General features: G+C 43.8%; 1 protein-coding gene across 7 annotated transcripts in view; it reads right to left on the reverse strand.

Annotated features, from left to right (window-relative positions):
* The window catches only part of LOC110505192 (protein diaphanous homolog 2), a 648,044-nt gene that overhangs the window by 385,934 nt on the left and 237,252 nt on the right, over positions 1-24,858 (reverse strand). For all 7 annotated transcript variants that reach the window (XM_021584239.2, XM_021584242.2, XM_036969763.1 and 4 more), the window contains one exon: positions 24,385-24,499. In XM_021584239.2, coding sequence (XP_021439914.2) covers positions 24,385-24,499 — 115 coding nt within the window. The remainder of the gene's footprint in view (positions 1-24,384; positions 24,500-24,858) is intronic.

A 24,858-nucleotide genomic window follows, 5' to 3' on the forward strand; every position in this document is an offset into this window, starting at 1 on the left:
GATTTGATTTTGACTTTGGTTACAGTAATTTATGTTAATGCCTTCAATATTACTATTCCAGTATTCCCATTTTCATTGTCGGAGTGGACAGATTGTCTGGAGATTGCACAACCTCTGCTACACTCATGGAACACACGTTTTGGTTTATTTCATTCCATTTCTGAGTTCTGTCAATTTAGTCATTGTCTTTTGTTTGGCGCGCTCTTGTCAATGTTGAGTAAGGATGTGCACGCATAGAAGTAGGCCTATAGGCTACCTGGCCTGCACGCAAATGTAGGCATATAAATGTGCCCATTTGTGGATCTGAAAGTATTTCTGATTGGCTTAATGACCTGTGGAGCTTCTCAAAGTAATGTTTTCTTCACCTCAAACATCAAGCAAACAAAGTCTGTTTTTACATCCATTGAGAATTACAATGGTTTCTCAATGCATTTGAAAAATATTTCCAACTCTCTCCCTATTCGATAACCACGCAGTGTGAAAGGAAAAAATGTAATGCTCTGATCCAGTGGAAACATCATAAAATAGGCCTACCTGACTACTTCCTATTAGCGCTTGACTTGGACTGAAATAGGTTCCGGTACTAATTGTGGGTGCTGATACTGTTTATATTTATATGCATGAGCTCCACAATACTTTTGAGCTAATATTCTATAAGAGGAACAAGAACATTTGAAGTGCCGGTACTCAGCTCCGGTGAGCTCCTGCCCAAGTCAAGCACTGCTTCTTATCCCTTGCACAAATAACCTACAGCTGTGTTTGTCCTAAGCTTATTGGTGTGGGAAACTCTGAGGGCCCAGAATATTTTATACAGTGTTGCAAGTTCACTAGTGTAAACTCCGGGATGGACCCAAGATACAATGTTTCAAGTTCATTGAAGACATGCCATGTGTAGCCAATGTGATTTATAGGATTTTTTTTTTATCAGGATATTTTCAAACTGGAGGCAAAAATGTATTTTTTTGCACGGCTTTATGTAGGCTATTACATAGTTGGCAATGGAAGTTACTTCATAGGTTTGTATCATTTTCATTTAGATTTGGATAGAATTTTGATTAACCACATGACAATGATTTTGAGATGTGAAAACATTATTATAAATTAAATTAAACTGTTTCACAAAAAGCTGCATGTAAAAACCATAACTGGCACGCAGATTTATAGAAATAGTAAGAAAAATTGGCATTCCACATGAAAGGTTGCCGACTCCTCGTGTAGCCTATTACCAGCAACTTCAGGAGAGTGATGGCAGAATCTGGTAAAGCCAGTAAGGAGCGGGAGGAGAATAGTTGGGTCAGGTTTTTCTTCTGGTTATCTAGATCTCTGGCTCCTTCTTGAGGCATTTGTATTATTTCATCAAACTGTAAGCTTAAAGCATCAGACAAGCTCAATGCATATAGGGGATTTTATTAAAACAGACAGGGTGTGTCTATATGTAGAAAAATACACTTGTTGACCCCATCAATTGGTCGAAAGAACAGACTACTTTTGGTCGACTAAGATTTTTACTTTGTCGGGGACAGCCCTACTTGTTTGTCCCTCCTGAGTCACCATAGCAACAACATGGCCACTTCCTCAAAATAGTAAATTCCTTTAAAAAGTCAGAACTAATCGAAGATAAATCAAGAAATCTGATATTAACCTTGACTTTTTTGTAGAGGACATTTAGCTACGGTGTTTGGTGCAGAATATATCAAGTAAAAAAAAACATGGAAAACTACTCAGTGCAGTCTATCGAGTCGGGAAAGTCTGGCTGCGAGCTCAGGACTGATTCCTGAAAAGTATAACATGTATACAATGTCATGCAAGCTAACAGGCTGACCACACCGCTCGCGTTGCTTGCGCGTTGCAAAATAAATGTCGAAATCTATGTTATTCAATTATTGCACCCACACTGCATAGGTATGCTCTACTACATTTACTCAGGATATGTGATCATGACTACCGATGCATTGGCAGATCAGATCTAGACTGTAGTTGGATCTACAATGGTATAGTCAAACCCTAACCTCTTCTAGAATCCTCCACACCACACAAACAATTGAAACACGCCATGAAAAGATACACGTCAGAACAAGTCAGATCAATATGTAAGCGTCAAGTCCAATAGCTTAGCTATGTACATGACTGTAGCCAGGGAAAATGAGGAACTGTGAGGAACAGAAAGGGCTTTCAGAAAGACCAGACATTTAGTTACAGAAAACAGTGATGATATTCAAAATAAGAGATAAAAGTATTGTGCGCAAATTCAATTAATTCAAACCTTGAGTACCCCCAACCGCACACGTTATTGTAACCCCTCTAAAAGCACACCTGACACTGATTCAACTTGTCAACTAATCATCAAGCCCACAATGAGTTGAATGAGGTGTGTTTGTCATGGGCTACAACGGAATTGTGTACTGTTGGGCGGTACTCGAGGACCAGGGTTGGGAAACACTGACTTAAGTGATATTTATTAATCAAACATGAATAGACAAATGTATCCATGTCTGAGTCTGCCCGACAAAAGCAAGGGGCAGGCGTCTCTGGTCTCCATGTGATACTGGCATGACCCTGAAGTTAATATTTAAAGAGTGCACCCGACAAGTGTCCCCTGTGAAGCTGTAAATCAAATGGTAGTGCAGGGATCAGAGAGACAGTTGGACAGACAGATGCACAGACACACACACGCCAAACAAACAGGATCTAACATAACTATACTATGAAACAAAGATACATTTTTATAAAGAATGGTAGTAAAAAGCTTTGGAGCACCTTAAATTAAATGTTGGGCAAAAAGGCAAACTCAGCTCCATCATTCATTGAATCAGATGGCTCATTCATCACAAAACCCACTGATATTGCCAAGTACTTGAATTATTTTTTCATTGGTAAGATTAGCAAACTTAGGCGTGACATGCCAGCAACAAACACTGACACTACACATTCAAGTATATCTGACAAAGTTATGAAAGACAAGCACTGTAATTTTGAATTCCATAAAGTAAATGTGGTAGAGGTGAAAAAGAAATGTTGTCTATGAACAATGACAAGCCACCTGGGTGTGACAACTTGGACAGAAAATTACTGAGGATCATAGTGGACGATATTGCCAATCCTATTTGCCATATATTTAATTTAAGCCTACTAGAAAATGTGGAACAGTGGGGACTGTGAAGAGACACACACACAGGCGCAGACATATGCATACACACACACAGTAACATAAGCACCATATTAGAGGTCGACCGATTAATCGGAATGGCCGATTAATTAGGGCCGATTTCAATTTTTTTTTCTTTTTTTACACCTTTATTTAATCTTTATTTAACTAGGCAAGTCAGTTAACAACACATTCTTATTTTCAATGACGGCCTAGGAACGGTGGGTTAACTGCCTCGTTCAGGGGCAGAACAACAGATTTTCACCTTGTCAGCTCTGGGAATCCAATCTTGCAACCTTACAGTTAACTAGTCCAACGGAATAACGACCATTGCACTCCACAAGGAGACTGACTGCCTGTTACGCGAATGCAGTAAACCAAGGTAGGTTGCTAGCTAGCATTAAACTCATCTTATAAAAAACAATCAATCAATCATAATCACTAGTTAACTACACATGGTTGATGATATTATCTAGCGTGTCCAGCGTTGCGTATAATCTGACTGAGCATACAAGTATCTTAAGTATCTGACTGAGCGGTGGTAGGCAGAAGCAGGGGTGTAAACATTCATTCAAACAGCACTTTCGTGCGTTTTGCCAGCAGCTCTTCGTTGTGCGTCAAGCATTGCGCTGTTCATGACTTCAAGACTATCAACTCCCGAGATGAGGCTGGTGTAACCGAAGTGAAATGGCTGGCTAGTTAGGCCGCGCTAATAGCGTTTCAAACGTCACTCGCGCTGAGCCTTGGGGTGGTTGTTTTCCTTGCTCTGCATGGGTGACGCTGCTTCGAAGGGTGGCTGTTGTCGTTGTGTTCCTGGTTCGAGCCCAGGAAGGAGTGAGGAGAGGGACGGAAGCTATACTGTTACACTGGCAATACCAAAGTGCCTATAAGAACATCCAATAGTAAAGGTTAATGAAATACAAATGGTATAGAGACGTCTTACCTGGGAATATTGAAGACTCATGTTAAAAGCACCAGCTTTCATATGTTCTCATGTTCTGAGCAAGGAACTTAAATGTTAGCTTTCTTACATTGCACATATTGCACTTTGTTTTGCACTTTGCAAACACTTTGTTTTTGCATTATTTAAAACAAATGGAACATGTTTCATTATTTATTGGAGGCTAAATTGATTTTATTGATGTATTATATTCATTCAGTATTGTTGTAATTGTCATTATTACAAATAAAAATAAAATAAAAATTGGCCGATTAATCGGGCATCAGCCTTTTTGGTCCTCCAATAATCGGTATCGGCGTTGAAAACTCATAATCGGTCGACCTCTACACCATATACACATGGATTTTGTTTTGTAGATATGTGGTAGTAGTATAGTGGCCTGATGGAACTCACTTAATGTGTCGTGAAATCTGTTGTGAATGTATTGTATTGCTTTTAAAATTGTATAAATTGCCTTAAATATGCTGGACCCCAGGAAGTGTAGCTGCTGCCTCGGGATCCATAATAAATACAAATACAAATAACAGTGAAGGTATGCAGGAGCTACTCTGTCACCTGTCAGAGGGATTACTTCCTGGGTCTCTGTAAATTATAAAGGGAAAAAGGTTGCCCCCCCTCCCGATCTGATATTGATTTATCCGCTGAGGCAAGGATAGTATATTACTGTATATTGACAAGATAGTCAAGTTACATCTCTAACAATGGAAATACATGTCTTCAAAAGGTGGAAAGCAGATAGGATGAGGCGAGAACAGGTGAGACCATTCTATCCAATGTGAGGGCAGATACACACATTAAACAAGAGGCCATAAAGATAGATAGATGGCTCATCTTTGTATTTGTGCCATTATAGTGTCTGTGACAGCAAGGGCAGCGGCATTTAGGCAATCTCCATTTTAAAGTTGTATATTGGCTGATTGCTCCGAACTCTTAGGAATCCCCACCAGTTGACCTATTTAAAATGGTGGAAGCCCTCAATGGCAATGTCCATGCTAAAACGGATTATACCCATGATGAGTCCTTTATCTCTATGACAACAGGCACAACTCCCATATTTAAAAAACAACAACATTTTTTTGAATGTAACCTTTATTTAACTAGGCAAGTCTATTAAGAACAAATTCTTAATTACAATGACAGCCTACCGGGGAACAGTGGGTTAACTGCCTTGTTCAGGGGCAGAACGACCGATTTTTACCTTGTCAGCTCGGGGATTTGATCCAGTAACCTTTCGGTTACTGGCCAAACACTCTAACCCCTAGGCTACCTGCCACCCCAAAGTTGTTGCCAAAATGCCCCGCTTCGCCAGATCCTCTCTGGCTGAGGTCGGACACTCATGGGTGCAGTGGGATACAGACTTGACTGACCTATACCGCATCTCAGTGAAATGAGCACACACACAAAGGAAAGCAAACACACTGACACACACACTGTAAAAGCTGTCCTGCAATGTTATATAGTAATTATATCACACTATGTGACCAGGCCTTTGAAACACACCCATTTGCATCACTTCCATCATCCCCATCACACACAGCAATTAACAGGAACGTCTCAAACGGTAGCAATGGCAAAACACATAGTTATTCCACTTCAAGTCTTTAAAGTCTTAACCAAAAAGTAGTCTCTCTTCAAGAGCCCTGCCAAGCAAAAATAACTAGAACCAAATCCTTGGCAATGATCAATTGTCTTAGTTCTACAGGGCTCATACCCTTCTCTGGTGGTCCAACTCAGCATAACCATTTTCCAACACTCTCACTATCAACACGTGTGGACTAGCCTAATCAGCCAAAACTGCAGATACATTTCAACCCAATTGTTGGAAGGTGGATGTGTTGTTCCCAAGTGGCCATGTTAAGAGCATTGAAGCATGTCTGTGTCTTTTCACATTATAATACCAACCCAAACTGTACTAGGCTTAAGTTGGCACAGCTCCGCTCAGTCTTGTGAAAAGGGCATAGGCCTACTAGACTAGGGTTGGAGAGTATGACTATCGGTCCTGGAGGGTATAGAAACGAAATATGGCATTCAGAGCCACTCCTAGTGAAGTACCCAGTGGGATCTCCCACCATGCACTTCACCTGCCAGCTCCAATCTGCTCAACACCACTAACTGCTGCTGGATTGTGTAATTGCTGGCAAGAAGCTATTCACATTTGAGCTATTCAAGCTATTCATATTTTATCATGTGTTAAATTAATTTGGCCCAATTTTGTAGGGAGCAGATTTGCTGAGGCTGGGTCTGTGAGAATTCGATATCAATAAGTGTTCTCGTATTAAATAATGGCTAGACCTTGGCGAACCCCTTTAGGGTGTTTGTTTGACCACGTTTTTTTTTTCTGAATTAGAATGGACAGAACAATGGGGCGAATGCTGGCACACTGCCAGTGAGAACAATTATGTGTACACACACACACACACACACACACACACACACACACACACACACACACACACACACACACACACACACACACACACACACACACACACACACACACACACACACACAGTGTGTGAGGCCCCATAGTATACTGACTCATGCCCGAGTGCAAGAGCCCCCTCCAAATGCTGCTGGTCATTTCAATCTAAAAACTGCACATTTCAGTACAGCTGAACTTCACTCATGCATCCCAGTGGCACTGGGGTATGAGGTATGAAATCACAGTAATAACTTGCAAAGTGGCATGTTGCCACCGAGGCGAGCTAATTTAGAAATCTCACTGCTCCTCACTTTCCAATAACTTGATGGAAGTGTGGCACTGTATGTACAAATCTTATCTGCCTGGGAACATGTTAATTTACATAAGCAGCCATAACTGTCTCGGCTGGTGTAGTTATCACATCACATTTGTATCTATGCCTTCATCTCCAATAATACTGCTCTTCAAGTGTTTTCTCCCCATCTCTGCTTCTCAATCTCTTTTGCTGTATCTCTCTCTCTTTTGCTCTCTTTCTTTTGCTCTCTCTCTTTCATTTGCTCTCCCTCTCTCCTTCCCTCCCTCCCTCTATCCATCCCTCTCGTCATCGCCCTCCAAACACATACACACACCTCAAAATGCCATCAAAAGAAATGGCGCAACACAGTAGACAGACTGCCACTTCCCCTCAATTGCCTCCTACACCCCACAGCAATGGCAAACACTTTTGGTAGCCCGAGCAAGCGTTGTGGACTATAGCAAGCTCTGGTTACCATGGGGACCGCTGCATCACCACATGCCTGTACGGTGGGGGTGGTTATGGGAGAAAGAGAGAGAGGGAGACTTGTGTCCATGGGGCTTAGTGGAGGAAGACTGCAGTCGACAAACTCACAGCGACCTTTGGGGGGGGGCTCACTAACACCCACTTCTTCAAAAACGCAGTGGAATTCATGCTATAGCCTCTTTATAACTGGAAAGCCTGCATATGGCGGAGTATATTGTGACTAAATATTGTCATTTTATTTAATTCTGCCATAACTGATGTATGGTAGGTATGCTTTTAAATTAAGCTATTTCTCTTACCTTCGTCCTTTTTGTTCTACCTGAAATGTTATGTCGGTATCTTAGCATACCTGTCTCCAACCATGTATCAGAATGCCCAGGGGGCCACAACATTGGATTTGACAGGAAGCTAACATTTCACACACAATGCTCCAGTCTGTTCATCACTAGGGGCATTAATAATCTCCCCAGCATGTGTTTATCAGTATTGGACCTGTAGTCAGTTGTGTGTCTACGTGTGTTTTGTATGTGTGTGCGTGTGTGTGTGTGTGTGTGTGTGTATGTAGGCAGACCAAAACCTGCCAGCCTGTTGGGGTGCCGACCGATCCGAGGGGGACGGGTAGTGGATGGCGGCGGGTGACCACACACACGCAAACACACACACACACTCTCCTGGGCACCACTGTGTCTAATGCGTTCAGCATAATGTCAACCATTGGGGATGTTTGCCTTTGTGTTAATTACACATCACCAGGAGCCCTCATGAACACACACACACTAAGATATACACACATACACACACCAGTGACCGAGTGCCAATGACCAGTCTGGTGTAGCGAAGAGTAGAGGAGGAGGGTGGATAAATATGCCAGCACCAGTGTAAGACAACAGTGGGTAATGAAGCGTTGAGAGAGAGGGTTCATTACAGATTTGCCTCAGCCTCGGCTTAAGTTTAGCCCCAGCCTCGGCTCTTACGTCTTTAATGAACATACCGAGCCCTCCGACGTGGTGGCGTGGGGGGGGCATAATATGCTCTGCAAAATCATCTACTACGGCGTTAGCTCATCATCGCTTGGCACATCCCCATGCCCTCGTTCTAGTGCCTAGCTACTGCCAATACTGTAAGACGAGCTGAAACCCTGAAAGCACAAACAATTAACCTCGGAGCATTAAAACGGCCCTCTCTTCTGCTTCCGGCCAATCAGCTCTCATGACCGCCTGCAATCCACCCAGGCCATTACAACTCTGGGAGAAAGCAGCTGGAAGCTTCTGTTTCTTTCAGTTTTCTCTAACCGCAGCAAGAAAACTGGTGTTGTGGAGAACCACAAGGGTGTGTTGTTGGCCAGTTATTGTTTGGCCCTGGGTGTCCAGTCCAATCCTCATGGGCAGCATGTCAGGGGCAGAGTAATGTCCTGCTAGGTGAGCCACGGGAGTTTTAATTGCATCGCTGGGGAGCCGGGCACTTCCAATCGTCAATTATGGATACGGCCGTAGCAGGATGTGTAAAAGATGTATGGCGTTTCCCTGGGATAAATTGCTCTCGATCGATCAGATTGTTAGGTAAGGGAGGGGATATGCCCGCTGTTGATGGTGTGTGTGTGCATTCGTGTATGTGCTTGTTTGCAAGTGTGTGTACATTCTCCCTCTAATTGAGTCTACCGTGATCTGTGGATTGACTTCACCTTGGTGACCTTTGCACAGAGGGGTGAACAGCTGCAGAGAGTGGATGAGAGGCCTGGGTAATGATATGCCACTGCTGCAGCACTGCTCTCCAAGAATCAAGCACTAATACAGCCCTGTGCAATGGCAAACAACACAGCAAACACAACATATAGCATTGATTCCTCCATCCCAAACTCAACACAAGCCCTAGCGACTAAAGACATATAGTGTACCGCCGTGTAAGTCAGACTCAATAACAGTTCAGGTAGAGGTGGATGATACTCAATTCAAGCCAGTAGAATAGTGCTCCTCTACATCTTTATTTCCACTGCAAACAGTGACAACTATATGATATATACTGAAAAGAAATAAGAAAAAGTGAGCTTCAATTTGACATATTTTCACAAGGTAAAAGTGGGATGCTGAGTGGGCAGCTGCTATTCAGCCAGTAACGTGTATTTCAATACCACTGAAAAATAAATTAAGCAATACGTCTCTATCTTGGTTTGGAGATTAAATATTAATTCAGTGGTGTGGTTTTCTGAGAAGTGTGATTAAAATGAAATCAAGGCATATCAGTGGTGGGCGATTCATTTCTCTTAACGGTGGCGTCAGAGGTGTGTGTTTTATCTCAGAGATGCCTGTGGCCTCCGAAAGGTTAATAAATGGATTCACCTTAAAATGATGTTTTGGGATTTTGGTAATGAAGCCCTTTATCTACTTTCCCAGAGTCAGATTAATTCATGGACACTATGAGTCTGTCTGAATCCCGATGTATCCCTTTAAACCAGAGGAATAACTGTATGGAAGAGAGGAAGGAAGAGAGGGAGAGTGTGCAAGAGTGCAGCCATTACCTTTAATGCAAATTCACTTAGCAGTCAAACCGACATGCCACAGATGGAGTGTCTGGACTCCGGTCTTCAAAAAAAGGATACTGCAGCTTACCTACTAAGCAGTCTCCGACCATAGGATGAGCAGGGCAAACTGGACTCACATCCAGCGGAACATTACCACATGTAGGGGGTATGTCACCGGTGATTTGACTAAGGCTGCAGCTAGCGATTAGCTGAGGGTCAGAGTGTTAGACTCAGTCAGGAGAAATGATGAAACGCTTCCTTGAATTGCAACCCCCTCACCCCCACGGTGGGAGGGATTTAGCGACACCCACTGCGGCAGACGAGCTGGGAAAAAGTTGGGCAGTGGTTGCATCTGTGAGGAAACGGCTTCACATCAGCTCCACGCTGCCCCGAGGGGCCTCACTCGCCATGATCCCTTAGTGTTTGTTTACAGCTCTAAAGAAAGGGACAAAGTTATTAAAAAAAATGTCCCGAAACATTAAAATAACGGCTCCCGTTTACAGGAGACTCACTTGGGGCCGGCTGTGCTTTCATTCATCACTTGTCGGTTTACGGGATTCTATAACCAGCCATCCCTGTTATCCTGTTATATGCAAAGACATATAACCCAACTTATTTTAATCTCTTCACCTTGCACCATTAAAATGCGTCACCATCTACACATGGCTGAAAATCAAGGAAGGTGTGAAGTAAAAAATAAATAAATAATCGCCAGTCAAAAAGAAAGGGGAGATACTGGGCTGTCAGAATGCTTTGGGGAGCTATTGAGGATATGTGGCATATTAAAAGAAAAGTTGAAAAAAGAAAATGTCACCGGTTTTAAAAACAGCTCTCTTTTCTGTAAGTGAGTCCATCCTTCCATCACCAGCAAGGAGGGAATTCAGAGGAGACATATCAGGTCGAATGAAAGAGAACTCTCCCAAGCATTCAGACTGAGTGATTGAAACAGCTGTGGTATGTGAAGGGAGAGAAAGAAAGAGAGAGGAGGGAGGGATCACAGCAATCAGTGTAGCGGCCTGTGCGCCCCGAAGGGAATCTGTTAAAAGTGCAGTGGAGAGAGCATGCACGTTCTGTGCCGAGCTACCCAGTCTTCTGGACAGTGAGGGTACAGGTTAAAATGGCTCTCTCTGTCATACACCTCTCCATCTCTCTCCATCTCGCACTCAGTCTTTTCTTCCCATTTCTTTCTCTTCAATTCTCACACATTTCTTTCCTTCTCTGTCCTCAGAGGTTGGTTGTCTTTTGGAAACACCATCTCTGATTAAAGAGACAGCGGCCATCTCTTACAAGTCCCTCCTCCTCTTCTCCCTCTCTTGTCTCTCTTCTGTTCTCATTGGCTCTGGAGAAGAAGCACTTTCCGACTATTAAGTCATTCGCCAGGTTGTTGGCTAGGAGAAGTCAGCATTGTTAATATTCAGAGAGGCACCATCTTGAACACGGTGCGCTCTGATTGTTTACCCAGGGCTCACCGACCGACACTTAGGCTGGAGACACTTTTCCCCTGTTGTCACCTCGCTCCTTCCTCCCTGGTCTCTCTCCCCATACCTATCCAGGCAGTTTGGCTTGTTGTGGGCACTTGTGGACCCAAACCAATTCCACCCGAGAGCCCTAAAGACAAATTTAACATGATAACATGTCACAAACTCTGGGCCTGGATTGTGCAGAGGAGAGGGGATGACGGGGGGAGCCGTGGCCTCTATGCACCTTTTTGATTTGGAAATGAGAGGAGTCAACCTGCAATTGGATCCAATATGTTTTGGGTTAGTGAAAAAAAGTGTCCAATTGAGATTAAACAATATCCAGGCAAATTATTGGCTGTCATTTCAGTAACCACGCTGATATGCTGAAATCGGTGTACATTTAAGTACAGATTATGAAATACAAAAGGTGGCTGAGTTGTTTTTAACTAGGCAAGTCAGTTGAGAACAAATTCTTATTTACAATGGTGGCCTACCCCAACAAAACCCTAACCCGGACGACGCTGGGCCAATTGTGTGCAGCCCTATGGGACTCCCAATCACGTCCGGTTGTGTAACAGCCTGGAATCGAACCAGGGTCTGTAGTTACACCTCTAGTACTGAGATGCAGTGCCTTTGACCGCTACACCACTCGCCACAATGGGTCAAAAAAACAAACCATGTTAGAGGCCTAGCTGAGAATATACAACATGCATTGGTATAGTAAAACAAAATATATCAGTGCCTGAATACCCATCAGTGTTTCCCCTATATTCAAATGGCAGTGGCACTGCTAAATTGATGCCACCACTTCAAATGGATTTATTTTAATTAATTAGTTATTAAGATCAGTGACAAGTTACAACCACTTAACCTGTATCATATACTCCACATTTTGGAGTCTGATCTTTATTCATAACGTTATAAATGACCAAAGAACTGGTAATGATCACGGTGAGGAGGTACTCCAGTTTAAGTGACTCAGCTAGCCTCGAATTGAGCCTCGAGATGTACTTCCGGCACCGACAGAGATGGCCGCATCGCTTCGCGTTCCTAGGAAACTATGCAGTTTTTTGTTTTTTTACGTGTTATTTCTTACATTGGTACCCCAGGTCGTCTTAGGTTTCATTACATACAGTCGAGAAGAACTACTGAACATAAGAGCAGCGTCAACTCACCATCAGTACGACCAAGAATATGACTTTCGCGAAGCGGATCCTGTGTTCTGCCTTTCACCCAGGACAACGGAATGGATCACAGCCGGCGACCCAAAAAAACAACTTTGTAAAAGGGGGAAACGAAGCGGTCTTCTGGTCAGACTCCGGAGACGGGCACATCGTGCACCACTCCCTAGCATTCTTCTCGCCAATGTCCAGTCTCTTGACAACAAGGTTGATGAAATCCGAGCAAGGGTAGCATTCCAGAGGGACATCAGAGACTGTAACGTTCTTTGCTTCACGGAAACATGGCTCACTGGAGAGATGCTATCGGAGTCGGTGCAGCCAGCTGGTTTCTCCACGCATCGCGCCGACAGAAACAAACATATTTCTGGTAAGAAGAGGGGCGGGGGCGTATGCTTCATGGTTAACGTGACGTGGTGTGGACACAACAACATACAGGAACTCAAGTCCTTCTGTTCACCTGATTTAGAATTCCTCACAATCAAATGTCGACCGCATTATCCACCAAGGGAATTCTCTTCGATTATAATCACAGCCGTATATATTCCCCCCCAAGCAGACACATCGATGGCTCTGAACGAACTTTATTTGACTCTTTGTAAACTGGAACCCATATATCCTGAGGCTGCATTCATTGTAGTTGGGGATTTTAACAAGGCTAATCTGAAAACAAGACTCCCTAAATTTTATCAGCATATCGATTGCGCAACCAGGGCTGGAAAAACCTTGGATCATTGCTATTCTAACTTCCGCGACGCATATAAGGCCCTGCCCCGCTCTCCTTTCGGAAAAGCTGACCACGACTCCATTTTGTTGATCCCTGCCTACAGACAGAAACTAAATCAAGAAGCTCCCGCGCTGAGGTCTGTTCAACGCTGGTCCGACCAATCTGATTCCACAAGACTGCTTCCATCACGTGGACTGGGATATGTTTCGTATTGCGTCAGACAACAACATTGACGAATACGCTGATTCGGTGAGCGAGTTCATTAGAAGGTGCGTTGAATATGTTGTTCCCATAGCAACGATTAAAACATTCCCAAACCAGAAACCGTGAATTGATGGCAAAAAAAAAGTGCAAACCACTGCTTTTAATCAGGGCAAGGTGACTGGAAACATGACCGAATACAAACAGTGTGACTATTCCCTCCGCAAGGCAATCAAACAAGCTAAGCGTCAGTATAGAGACAAAGTAGAATCTCAATTCAACGGCTCAGACACAAGAGGTATGTGGCAGGGTCTACAGTCAATCACGGATTACAAAAAGAAAACCAGCCCCGTCACGGACCAGGATGTCTTGCTCCCAGGCAGACTAAATAACTTTTTTGCCCACTTTGAGGACAATACAGTGCCACTGACACAGCCCGTAACTAAAACATGCGGACTCTCCTTCACTGCAGCCGACGTGAGGAAAACATTTAAACGTGTCAACCCTCGCAAGGCTGCAGGCCCAGACGGCATCCCCAGCCGCGCCCTCAGAGCATGCGCAAACCAGCTGGCTGGTGTGTTTACGGACATATTCAATCAATCCCTATCCCAGTCCGTTCCCACATGCTTCAAGAGGGCCACCATTGTTCCTGTTCCCAAGAAAGCTAAGGTAACTGAGCTAAACGACTACCGCCCCCCGTAGCACTCACTTCTGTCATCATGAAGTGCATTGAGAGACTAGTCAAGGACCATATCACCTCCACCCTACCTGACACCCTAGACCCACTCCAATTTGCTTACCGCCCAAATAGGTCCACAGACGATGCAATCTCAACCACACTGCACACTGCCCTAACCCATCTGGACAAGAGGAATACCTATGTGAGAATGCAGTTCATTGACTACAGCTCGGCATTTAACACCATAGTGCCCTCCAAACTCGTCATCAAGCTCGAGACCCTGGGTCTCGACCCCGCCCTGTGCAACTGGGTACTGGACTTCCTGACGGGCCACCCCCAGGTGGTGAGGGTAGGCAACAACATCTCCACCCCACTGATCCTCAACACTGGGGCCCCACAAGGGTGCGTTCTGAGCCCTCTCCTGTACTCCCTGTTCACCCACGACTGCGTGGCCACGCACGCCTCCAACTCAATCATCAAGTTTGCGGACGACACAACAGTGGTAGGCTTGATTACCAACAACGACGAGACGGCCTACAGGGAGGAGGTGAGGGCCCTCGGAGTGTGGTGTCAGGAAAATAACCTCACACTCAACGTCAACAAAACTAAGGAGATGATTGTGGACTTCAGGAAACAGCAGAGGGAACACTCCCTATCCACATCGATGGAACAGTAGTGGAGAGGGTAGTAAGTTTTAAGTTCCTCGGCGTACACATCACAGACAAACTGAATTTGTCCACCCACACAGACAGCATCGTGAAGAAGGCGCAGCAGCGCCTCTTCAACCTCAGGAGGCTGAAGAAATTTGGCTTGTCACCAAAAGCACTCACAAACTTCTACAGATGCACAATCGAGAGCATCCTGTCGGGCTGTATCACCGCCTGGTACGGCAACTGCTCCGCCCACAACCGTAAGGCTCTCCAGAGGGTAGTGAGGTCCGCACAACGCATCACCGGGGGCAAACGACCTGCCCTCCAGGACACCTACACCACCCGATGTCACAGGAAGGCCATAAAGATCATCAAGGACCACAACCACCCGAGCCACTGCCTGTTCACCCAGCTATCATCCAGAAGTCGAGGTCAGCACAGGTGCATAAAAGCTGGGACCGAGAGACTGAAAAACAGCTTCTATCTCAAGGCCATCAGACTGTTAAACAGCCACCACTAACATTGAGTGGCTGCTGCCAACACACTGACTCAACTCCAGCCACATGAATAATGGGAATTGATGGGAAATTATGTAAAATATATCACTAGCCACTTTAAACAATGCTACCTAATATAATGTTTACATACCCTACATTATTCATCCCATATGTATACGTATATACTGCACTCTATATAATCTACTGCATCTTTATGTAATGCATGTATCACTAGCCACTTTAACTATGCCACTTTGTTTACATACTCATCTCATATGTATATACTGCACTCAATACCATCTACTGTATCTTGCCTATGCCGCTCTGTACCATCACTCATTCATATCTTTATGTACATATTCTTTATCCCCTCACACTGTGTACAAGACAGTAGTTTTGGAATTGTTAGCTAGATTACTTGTTGGTTATTACTGCATTGTCGGAACTAGAAGCACAAGCATTTCTCTACACTCGCATTAACATCTGCTAACCATGTGTATGTGACAAATAAAATTTGATTTGATTTGATATAAATACACTCACTGAGATAAACTGTAATTTAACCACTGGTAGAGTTCCTTTGCAGTCTTTTGTGGATTTCAGAAATAATTCAGCTAAAGTTGCTAAATTTATTTTCTTACAAATAATGTGTACTTGTTTGAAACCAATCAGTTCATAATTTGCTCTAAAATGCTCTAGAATATTCATCCTAGTATGCAAGAGGTTAAGTAGGCCAAGTCCATGGCACAAGTAAACTCTTTCAAGTGAACGTATTAAGAAAATGGGAGCGATTGTTGCAAAGTAGAGACTTGTCTTGTGCAACATTAGACAGGACAAAGCCCATATACCTGGATAATATAGACAGACCTCTTGAGGAAAGCTTTGAATGCAGACCGGCAATTTGAGGTCTATTGTAATACACTAAAGAAGGCAGAAGACCAGGTCTGATGGACTGGCTTCACTTACCAAATGTGCACGTGCACGCGCACACGCACACACACACACACACACACACACACACACACACACACACACACACACACACGCACACGCACACGCACAGGCACAGGCACAGGCACAGGCACACCCACGCACCATAAACGTTATTAAAGTCAGCACTTCTTGTTGGATGAATGTTGCAACGCAAAGTACACCTGAAGGCAAATAAAGCTAGCAGGAAGTAGGTTGGAGTCTCTTAGCAGGGCAGCTATTAAACAGGCCAATATTTGGAGTTGAGGGGAGGCTTACAAGTTAAAGTATACAGTAGTTACCCAGAACAGTCTTAAACAGCCCTCATCTGAGCAGAGAAGATTAAAGTCAGTGGGACATTGCGGGGAGGCGATATGAAGTGGAAAACGGTCAGGAACGAGCTGGGAATAACAGCCGCCTTGACTCGCCTCTCGATCCAGGTCACCCCCTGCGGCCTAGCTAATGTACAATAAACCAATTACAAGCCATTAATATTTAAGGAGCTCATTTCACTCATATGCAATTTATAAAAACTGTGGAAGGATGAGTAAGGAAAATGGCTGCCCCCAAACAGAGGGAAATTAGCATAGGGTTGCATTTTGCTTTATTAAGACAAATTGTCCTGGCGCTCGAGAGCAATTAGACAAATGGCTCCCATTCTGAAACGTGTCATCAGGCGCCAACGAAGGCCCTGGAAGTCAGATTTTTCACATTAACACCACATTTGATTATCTGCAAGGCACTTTTGAAGAATATAATTATGTGCATCTCCAAATTCAATGGAGCATGCATGGGGTCTTGGTTTAGCCACACATTTTGGCAGGGGAAGAAGCAAACCTCTCCTTTTGCACAAAGTGTGGTGGTTTATCAAAGAAGTGTACGCCAAACTCACTTGTGATCTTGTTTGGGCAAGAGCACTGCCGTGAGAGAGTGTGCGTGCGTGTCTATGAGACTGGGCAACCTCAACTCCAGATGGTAAATGAGAGGTCCAAGGATGAGCGGGTTTCTGGAGCGGTGCAAGGGGGGACAGGATGGTGATTTCGAGAGAGAGAAGGGAAGGGAGGAGAAACATAAAGACTTGGGCAGCTCTGGCAATAAACAACCTCATCCTCAAGGAGGCACCGTGAACCATCACAATCAAACCCCTGTGCCCAACATCTTCAACACAGCGGTTAGCAAACGATTCCTTTATCATCGTACTCCCATGCTTTGCTGTTAATCTGATCTAGACTGGGCACGAGCATATTGTCTATGGAACAGAGCATCTGACTCATTGGCCAGCAGCTTTTATTACATTATCTAAGGAGACACACATTCTCATGACGGTCAAGGGATGTGTCGCTTCGCTCAGTAACCGGCTTATCAAAGGGTTACAATTATCATCTAGTCGTCTGGAGTCGATGGGATGAAAAGTGGTACTTCCTTCACAATTATAAGTCTAATATTTTGTCTGAGAGGGTAATATATAGCTCAACTACAATAGATGCATTGTATGATTCCCATTGTTGCTGGGTAACCCTGAAGCAAAAGTCCAATAGTGAACCAGAGGTACTACCCATTTTGGCCATTCTCCTCAGGGGATGGGGAGTTTGTGTGTGCGTGCGGTTACTGGACAGGGACCTTTGTGACTTGGCGGAAGCCCCCTTTCCTGATTTGAAGCAACAGCCCAATAGATAACAGCACTGGCATTGCCTATTATAGCTCGCCAGGGGAGTCTGACTGTGTGTGCGGCTACTGGACATGGGCCTCACAGTTGACGGAAGCCGCCGTTCCTGTTTAGAAATACTGCAGCAAAGTTTGAAGGGAGGCTTGATATCCTCGGAGGAGCCTTTGCCACGCGTGAGCACCTTTGATCAGGGTACTGGGTCAGCCTGGGTGTAACAAAGTTATTAGGGAACTTATTAGGGCAGTCAGGGAGCCGCCTAAACCCACGCTGATTCCATCATTACCAGCGCTGCAGCAGGGTTATTACCATCCCACTGCGAGGGCTTTGTAGCAGGGTTTGTGGCTCAGCTAGTGTTTGTGTGCATCGGCAATGGCGGGAGCGACAACGTTCTAATGGGAGATGAATCTGGTTGGGAGGAGAGCTGAGGGATATGATCAAATCCTGGATGATAAATGGTGGAGCTCCGGCCAGAGTTGTCTTCAGGACTCTGGGGTTTAGAGCTGACCTTTAGAAGCATTAATGCAGGCTTGCTTTCTGGAAATGGGAATTGGGCATTATTGCTAAAGCTAAGAGAGAGCAGGACACCAGAGCAGAGGTGGATAATAGAAGAGGGAGAGGGTTAGCAGGACAAACTCTGCACAAAATTGGTAATATACCCACACACGCAGAGATATTACACAAAACAATAACCTTCTGTGATTTTGGCTGGAGCATGGGTTTCACAGTTTGGAGTGTGTTGGGTTGGCAGGCAAATTCATTGTCAACATCGCTTTTCTTTCTCCCTGCAATTGTAAATTAATGTTTATCAAATTGGAAACACCATTGCACATCTGTGATGATGTTAAGACACTTCTACTGCAAATGTCCATCAGAGAAGAAATTCACAGCGAGCCTCCATCAACGACAGTTTCCTTGTGAACACACTTAAAAAAAAAAAATCTAAGACCTTAGTTTAATTAAGTTCAGAGGGGATTTTAATAGCTTGGCTGAACCCAAACAGTCATTTCTCGACCTGTAGACCATGACACTCTCTCTCCCTGGCCTCCGCGGGTGGGCACTGGATGGAGTGCCGGGCTCATTAGCAGCCTCGCCATCATTAACATAGAAGCATGCTGGGAGAGGGAGGGGCCGGTGAACTTGATCAGAGGGGTCGAGCGCAGCCGCCAGGCTCCTCCCCGATAATTATGGCTGGGCCAGCTAACAACCCAATTATTTACATACATCTTCATTAGGTTTATCAGTAGAACTGCTAGTGTAGCGGAATAAGGAGGGACCCCTACTCACAGACCACTTAGTGTACACAGCCATCGATCCACTCTATGCTACACTACACTAGAGATTAAGAAGTGCAGTAGGATTGGGGGAAAATGATGCAAGAGACAAGTAGCGAGGCCAAGCCTTTTCTCCATCAACCTTCTTAAATAAGTTGAATATTTATAGTCATATTTCTGTTTTGTACAAATAAGGTGTTTTTACACGGAATAATGCATATGCTGAAAAATATGTATCAATATTGACAAACTTTGCAATACAGTTGACCAGTGGTGTCAAAATCATTCCATGGAGGGCCTAGTGTCTGAAAGTTTTTGTTTTTTCCTTTCAATTATGACCTAGACAATCAGGTGAGGGGAGTTCTTTACTAATTAATAACCTTAATTCATGAATCAAGTACAAGGGAGGAGCGGAAAACCCGCAGACACTCATCCCTCTGTGGAATGAGTTTGACACGTGTGCAGTAGACCAGGGTTGCCATTAAGTGTTATGCTACTTTAGTTGTTTTGTTCAGGATGGTTTCACTCTCTTAGTTTTGTTGCTGCCACACACTGATTAAAAGCTTCTCAGAACAGTCGGAAGCCTCAAACACATGTCATCATTACATCAAGGCATATGCCCTCTGTGTGTGTAGCAGGCGCTGTTGGCAATGGAGAAACGCTATTAGGAGAGCGCAGGTTGAAGAAGTTTGCCAACATCAATCTTATTTCAAACAGAACTGAAAAGCCTGGCCGACAGAATTGCTTTTCAAATGCAGCAGGCCATGCTAGGCGCTCAAACCACAAGTACATCTGATTTGATCCCAGGAGCTGAACACAGGCAGAACCGCTGATTGATACCACCAAGTGAAGGGACTCGGGGGTAAAGAAAAGAGAGAATGATAGAGGGAAGGGAAGAATGAGTGAGGGAGGAGGGAAAGGCCAAACTACCAGTTCTACAAGGGAAACCAAATAGCAATACAATGACGTGAGGAGTTGCTCTGCTCTCCGGAGCCGATTTAAATAAGTCAGAACAAATAGACCCTAGTGGACACATTTCCCCCAGTGTTGCAGCAAGGTCTGGCCTGGCAGAGAGAAGGGGTTGTTTGGGGGCAGCAGCTTTGATGGGGGTGGACAATTATTGACCTCCACTCTCTCATTCTTGGTAGGAGATGATGGGCGATAAGGGTCTACTTAGCAGGTTATGAGGGCACAGGTACAGTGGGTGACCTGGCTGTACAAAGTATCACTTCCCTTCCTCTTCCTTGGGAGATCAGGTCGATCCACAGAGGTGAAGATGGGCCTTAGAATCCAAAGGATAATCGGCCAACGCATTACCATCTCCGCAATCAGGCAAACATCTACAGTTTCGGTGAGTAAATGAAATTTAAAGCAATGTGAACAGGCTAGACCTTATATTCAGCAACTCTGCTTCCAGCAGACCCCTCAGACAACACTGCTGGCTTCAAGCGTTGTCGCTGGGATGTTGGCTGTTACTGCAGAAAGGTAGCCATAATTGGAAATACAGTAGGATTCTGATCATCTAAAGAGGCTAGAAGCAAAGCTGTAAATCCCTGTTGATTATGGTTTCCCCTTTCTTGTTAAAACCAATTAAATGGCACGGCTCGTGTTGTTTTCAGACAATGTGAGTAACAAGTGTGACTCCCGAGGAACGGCGAGTTAAACAGAAGCCTTTTTGCACCATTTTCCCAAGGCAGTTCCAGGTTCTAGGGAACACATTTACACCTGTTTGCCTCATCTTTCATAATGAAGCGTGCTTTAGTTATAAATAATCCAACCAAAATGGGGGGGGGGGGGGGGGGGGGGGGTGGAGAGAAAAAGAAAGAGTACGAGAAAAATCAACAAAATTGAGGGCTGGCCAAACTTTTCACCAGATGAATAAAAGGTTGCAATTTTCCAGATATATTAAGTTGGTTTCGAGTAGGAACTTGTTTGGTAGGTTTGCTGGGAGGATTTATAGTCTTTGGTAATATGGTTAGACGGTGAGGTCTTGTGAACTAATTTGCCTTCCCAAGCATCACCTCACCTCACATAATACTCTCCATCTGGTACAGGAAGCTCAACCAGCAAAAATGTGTGTCACGTGTTATTGTCAAGGCTGTGCTTCTGGGAATCCAAAGATGAATAGTCAGTATAGAAATGGGGTCAGGCTCTTTGACAAAGGCTGCAATAACAGTAAAATGTTAAAGCACATCTTACTCTAAGGCATTCTTAGATCTCATGAGTTTGAATGATTCCCATTGTAAAGTGAAGGTTAAAAAAAAGTTTTTTTTTTTTTTTTTTTAAGGATGGCTGCATATCGTTTTTTGCAAAATACTATTGCTCCCCTCCGCGATACCATCGCACGTCAAAGGCGTTTTCACCCGCTTTTAACTTTGTCTTAAAAAGAAAAAAGAGAATGGTACTCAGGATATCAAACATTAAACAGCATTGTTTTAATTCATGAGTGTATCATGTTCTGTTTCAACAATAGAGGGGAAAAGAGCTGAATCAGTGAACATGCTGCGGGCGTAATTGATAGGGATCCAGCTAAATCTTTCCAAGCTGCCTGAGGGACCACAGAGCTTACCTATAGAACCCGACTGTTACATGTATGAGGAAGAATTTCAATTTGAAAAAGACACTGAAAATAAATGTAAAGCAGAGTTACTCTGGGACCTATAGAACGCAAATAAAGGAAACATAACAACTATAAGAATGTAGATTAAAGAGAAAATGCCAATTAAAAGAAAATGGAATACAGTAATAAATATTGCATAATCATGTATTAATAAGTAGTATTATATTTTTTTTTGCAGGATCTGTATCCCTTGTTTGTCCGAGGTGAAAATGGATAGGAATTACACTTCTGAAAGAACAGACAAGTACAGCACACAAAAGCTACTATTAATTATTGCTGGTGTTAATTAGTAACCGTGTTTCTCCACCGGAACGCTATGGTTTCCTTGTCTGCGTGTTATGTTCTTGTGATCTCTTCCTCCCTTGCTGATGCCACGTTAAAAATAAAGCAAATGGTAGAGACCAAAGCAAAAACACTCCCAAACTACACCCTCGCCCCTACCAACACGCTCTGAGGGCCCTCCGTTGTCATGTGTTGCTGACGAAACTCAGAGGTTGAATTCCAAAGAGTGGTGATGGGATCAATCAACTTAGGGACAGACTCCAGACTTGAATGACGCAATTCATGTTCCACTTTTAAATGTGAGCATGAAAATCAAATTAACAAATTGTTTTAAAAGATATAAACCTCAGTCACAGTTAAACATTTAATTAAATGTGTCAAGTCTGGAAATAAGACAAACAAATGCACAATGCATATAATTAGGCACGCCTATCCATTCTTTTGTATGAAATTGCACAAACATATTGCAGTGCGTGTCAGGGATAGCACCTGGCTCTGATGCCTGCAACCTCAGTCAAAGTGGCTATCTGAGGGACTAATTAGCCCCTACGCCCTCGATAATTTTCACTCCCTCAGCTTTGGGACACTTGTGCAAATGGCGGTGGTGCGGGTAAATGTATCAATGGAGGGGCAAGAGGAAGGGGGTGATTTGGGATTCAGCCTGTGTCTTGTCGTCTCTCCTGCAGAGAGAGCAGTGACATGGCTCTTGGCCTTTACCCTTTGCTTCATTAAGCCCAGCTAAATTTGCTCCCTCGTTCCCGCTATTATTCTCTCCATCTGCATTGTGCCAACCAATCACATCCCAGCTTCAGGGCTACATTGCTGTTTATTTCATAGAGCACCAGAGAGATTTGTTTTGTTATGTAGTCGTCAGGGGAGAGGAGAGGAAAGGAGGAGAGGAGGGGAGAGGAGTAGAGTAGGAGCGGAGAGGAGGAGCAGAGAAGAGAGGAGAGGAAAGATGCCTACAGTCTGGCTTGTGTCCTGACAAGACTGTGAGGAGACACGGACAGTCATCAGGATTGGGGTCAATTTCACAAATGAATTTCTCATTCAATTCTCTCTCCCTGTAAATTCCATTTAATTCAATTAAAATTATAGGTCAGTCTTAGAATTCAGAAATAATAAATAATTTCAATGTTAGGTCAATTCCAATAATTAAATTCCCAATTCAATATTTTCCCCAACAATTCCACAAATACCCATTTTAATTAAATTCCCTCAGGGTTTCAGGCTGATCATGTCATTGTTCAGATTGCATAGCTATACTAGAAATATAGGAAATAAGATTGAAGTGATTAAAAACAAATCCTACAGTAAAATTTTAGACTATGTGCATTCATTCCATTAACTGGGAAATGTACAAATATTGAACATTGCATTTTGAGTCCAAACAGTCTAATTAAATTCCAATTACATTACTTGAAAAACAAAATTTGAATTTGACTCAACATACATTTTCCACTTCAAAAGTAAATTGGAATTGATCTCAACCCTGGAAGTCATCACACCCACCAACTCAGAGAAGAGCTGTGATTCCAGTTCTGTATGACAGAGGTTACCCCTACGCTCCCACTTGGGGAGGAATTACAAGAGTGTGTACACATTACATACACATGTCAAGAGAGCTGGAAAACACTGGTATTGTCATGGGAGGACTACACCACAACACACCCTCTCCCTCAAAACACAAACTAGCTTTCCTTCGGCTTGTGTTATTCATCAGCAAGTTAGGTAGTCTGGATGTGTATCTCAGAAACAAACTGAGAAGATAAACTCCCAGAGCTTCCTTCACTGGGTCTCCCTTTGGAGGAGCATCGACTGGACTGGAAAAGGCTGTGCCAAGTCAAGCGTGACTGTCCTCAGTTCAGTCATACACATGCATATAAATACACATACACAGAGAAATGCAATAACATTTAACTTTTTTTGCAAGAATTGTGTGGGAGTCATTTTCATCACGTGCACACACACACACACCCATACACACCCACACACACACACACACACACACACACACACTGAAAGTCACTCAACAAATAGAAAGAATCCCTACTGTATCTCCAGCTTCGAAACCCTGACACACAAACACAGTGCAGCAGCAACAGCAGTGGAACCGTTAATTGGCTCAGAGATTTCAACACACAACCATCCACAGCCGGATTGTTCAAAGACACAAGAAAAGGAGGATGGTTTTAACGATAATCAACATTTCACAGAGACAAATTGTTTCTTAAAGTGTCTGGAGATGAAAGCCACTTGGTTTCCCAGAGCCGGGTGGCCAAACAAAGAGTGTGTGTGTGTGTGTATATATATATTCATTAGTAAAAGAGGGGAGAGGCCTAATGGGGCCTGCTTACCTTTGGTCCTGGAGGAAAAGCTGAGGGAGAGCTGGGCAAAGAGGTCTTGGTTCTCAAACTTCTCCTCTTTGACTTTGATCCAGAAGCAATTCTCTGCCATTTCCTGAGGTACTACCTGCAACAACACAATGAGGATTAATTTATCGCAAGGTGCAATCAGAGGCCGTCATTCCTTCCACAGCCGGTCTGGCTACCACTCCACTTAAATGTAATTTCTTCAAACCTCACTCATTTTTGTGAGTGTGCACGCGCGTGCGTATGCACATTGGTGATCACCCATCATGTTGCACATTGCACTCCATTGACATGCACCAAAAACAGCACAGACGAAAATGATTGGTATAAATACTTCAATGTATCAGTTTCGCTTAAGGTTGAGAGGTTTGGCAACTTCACTGCATGAGAGTTGATGAAGAAGCTATTACATAAATACTGGTAGTCAAATGATAATCCATCATGAATAAAAATGGAAGA

Source organism: Oncorhynchus mykiss, chromosome 31 (assembly GCF_013265735.2).
Source record: "Oncorhynchus mykiss isolate Arlee chromosome 31, USDA_OmykA_1.1, whole genome shotgun sequence".
Lineage (NCBI taxonomy): Eukaryota > Metazoa > Chordata > Actinopteri > Salmoniformes > Salmonidae > Oncorhynchus > Oncorhynchus mykiss.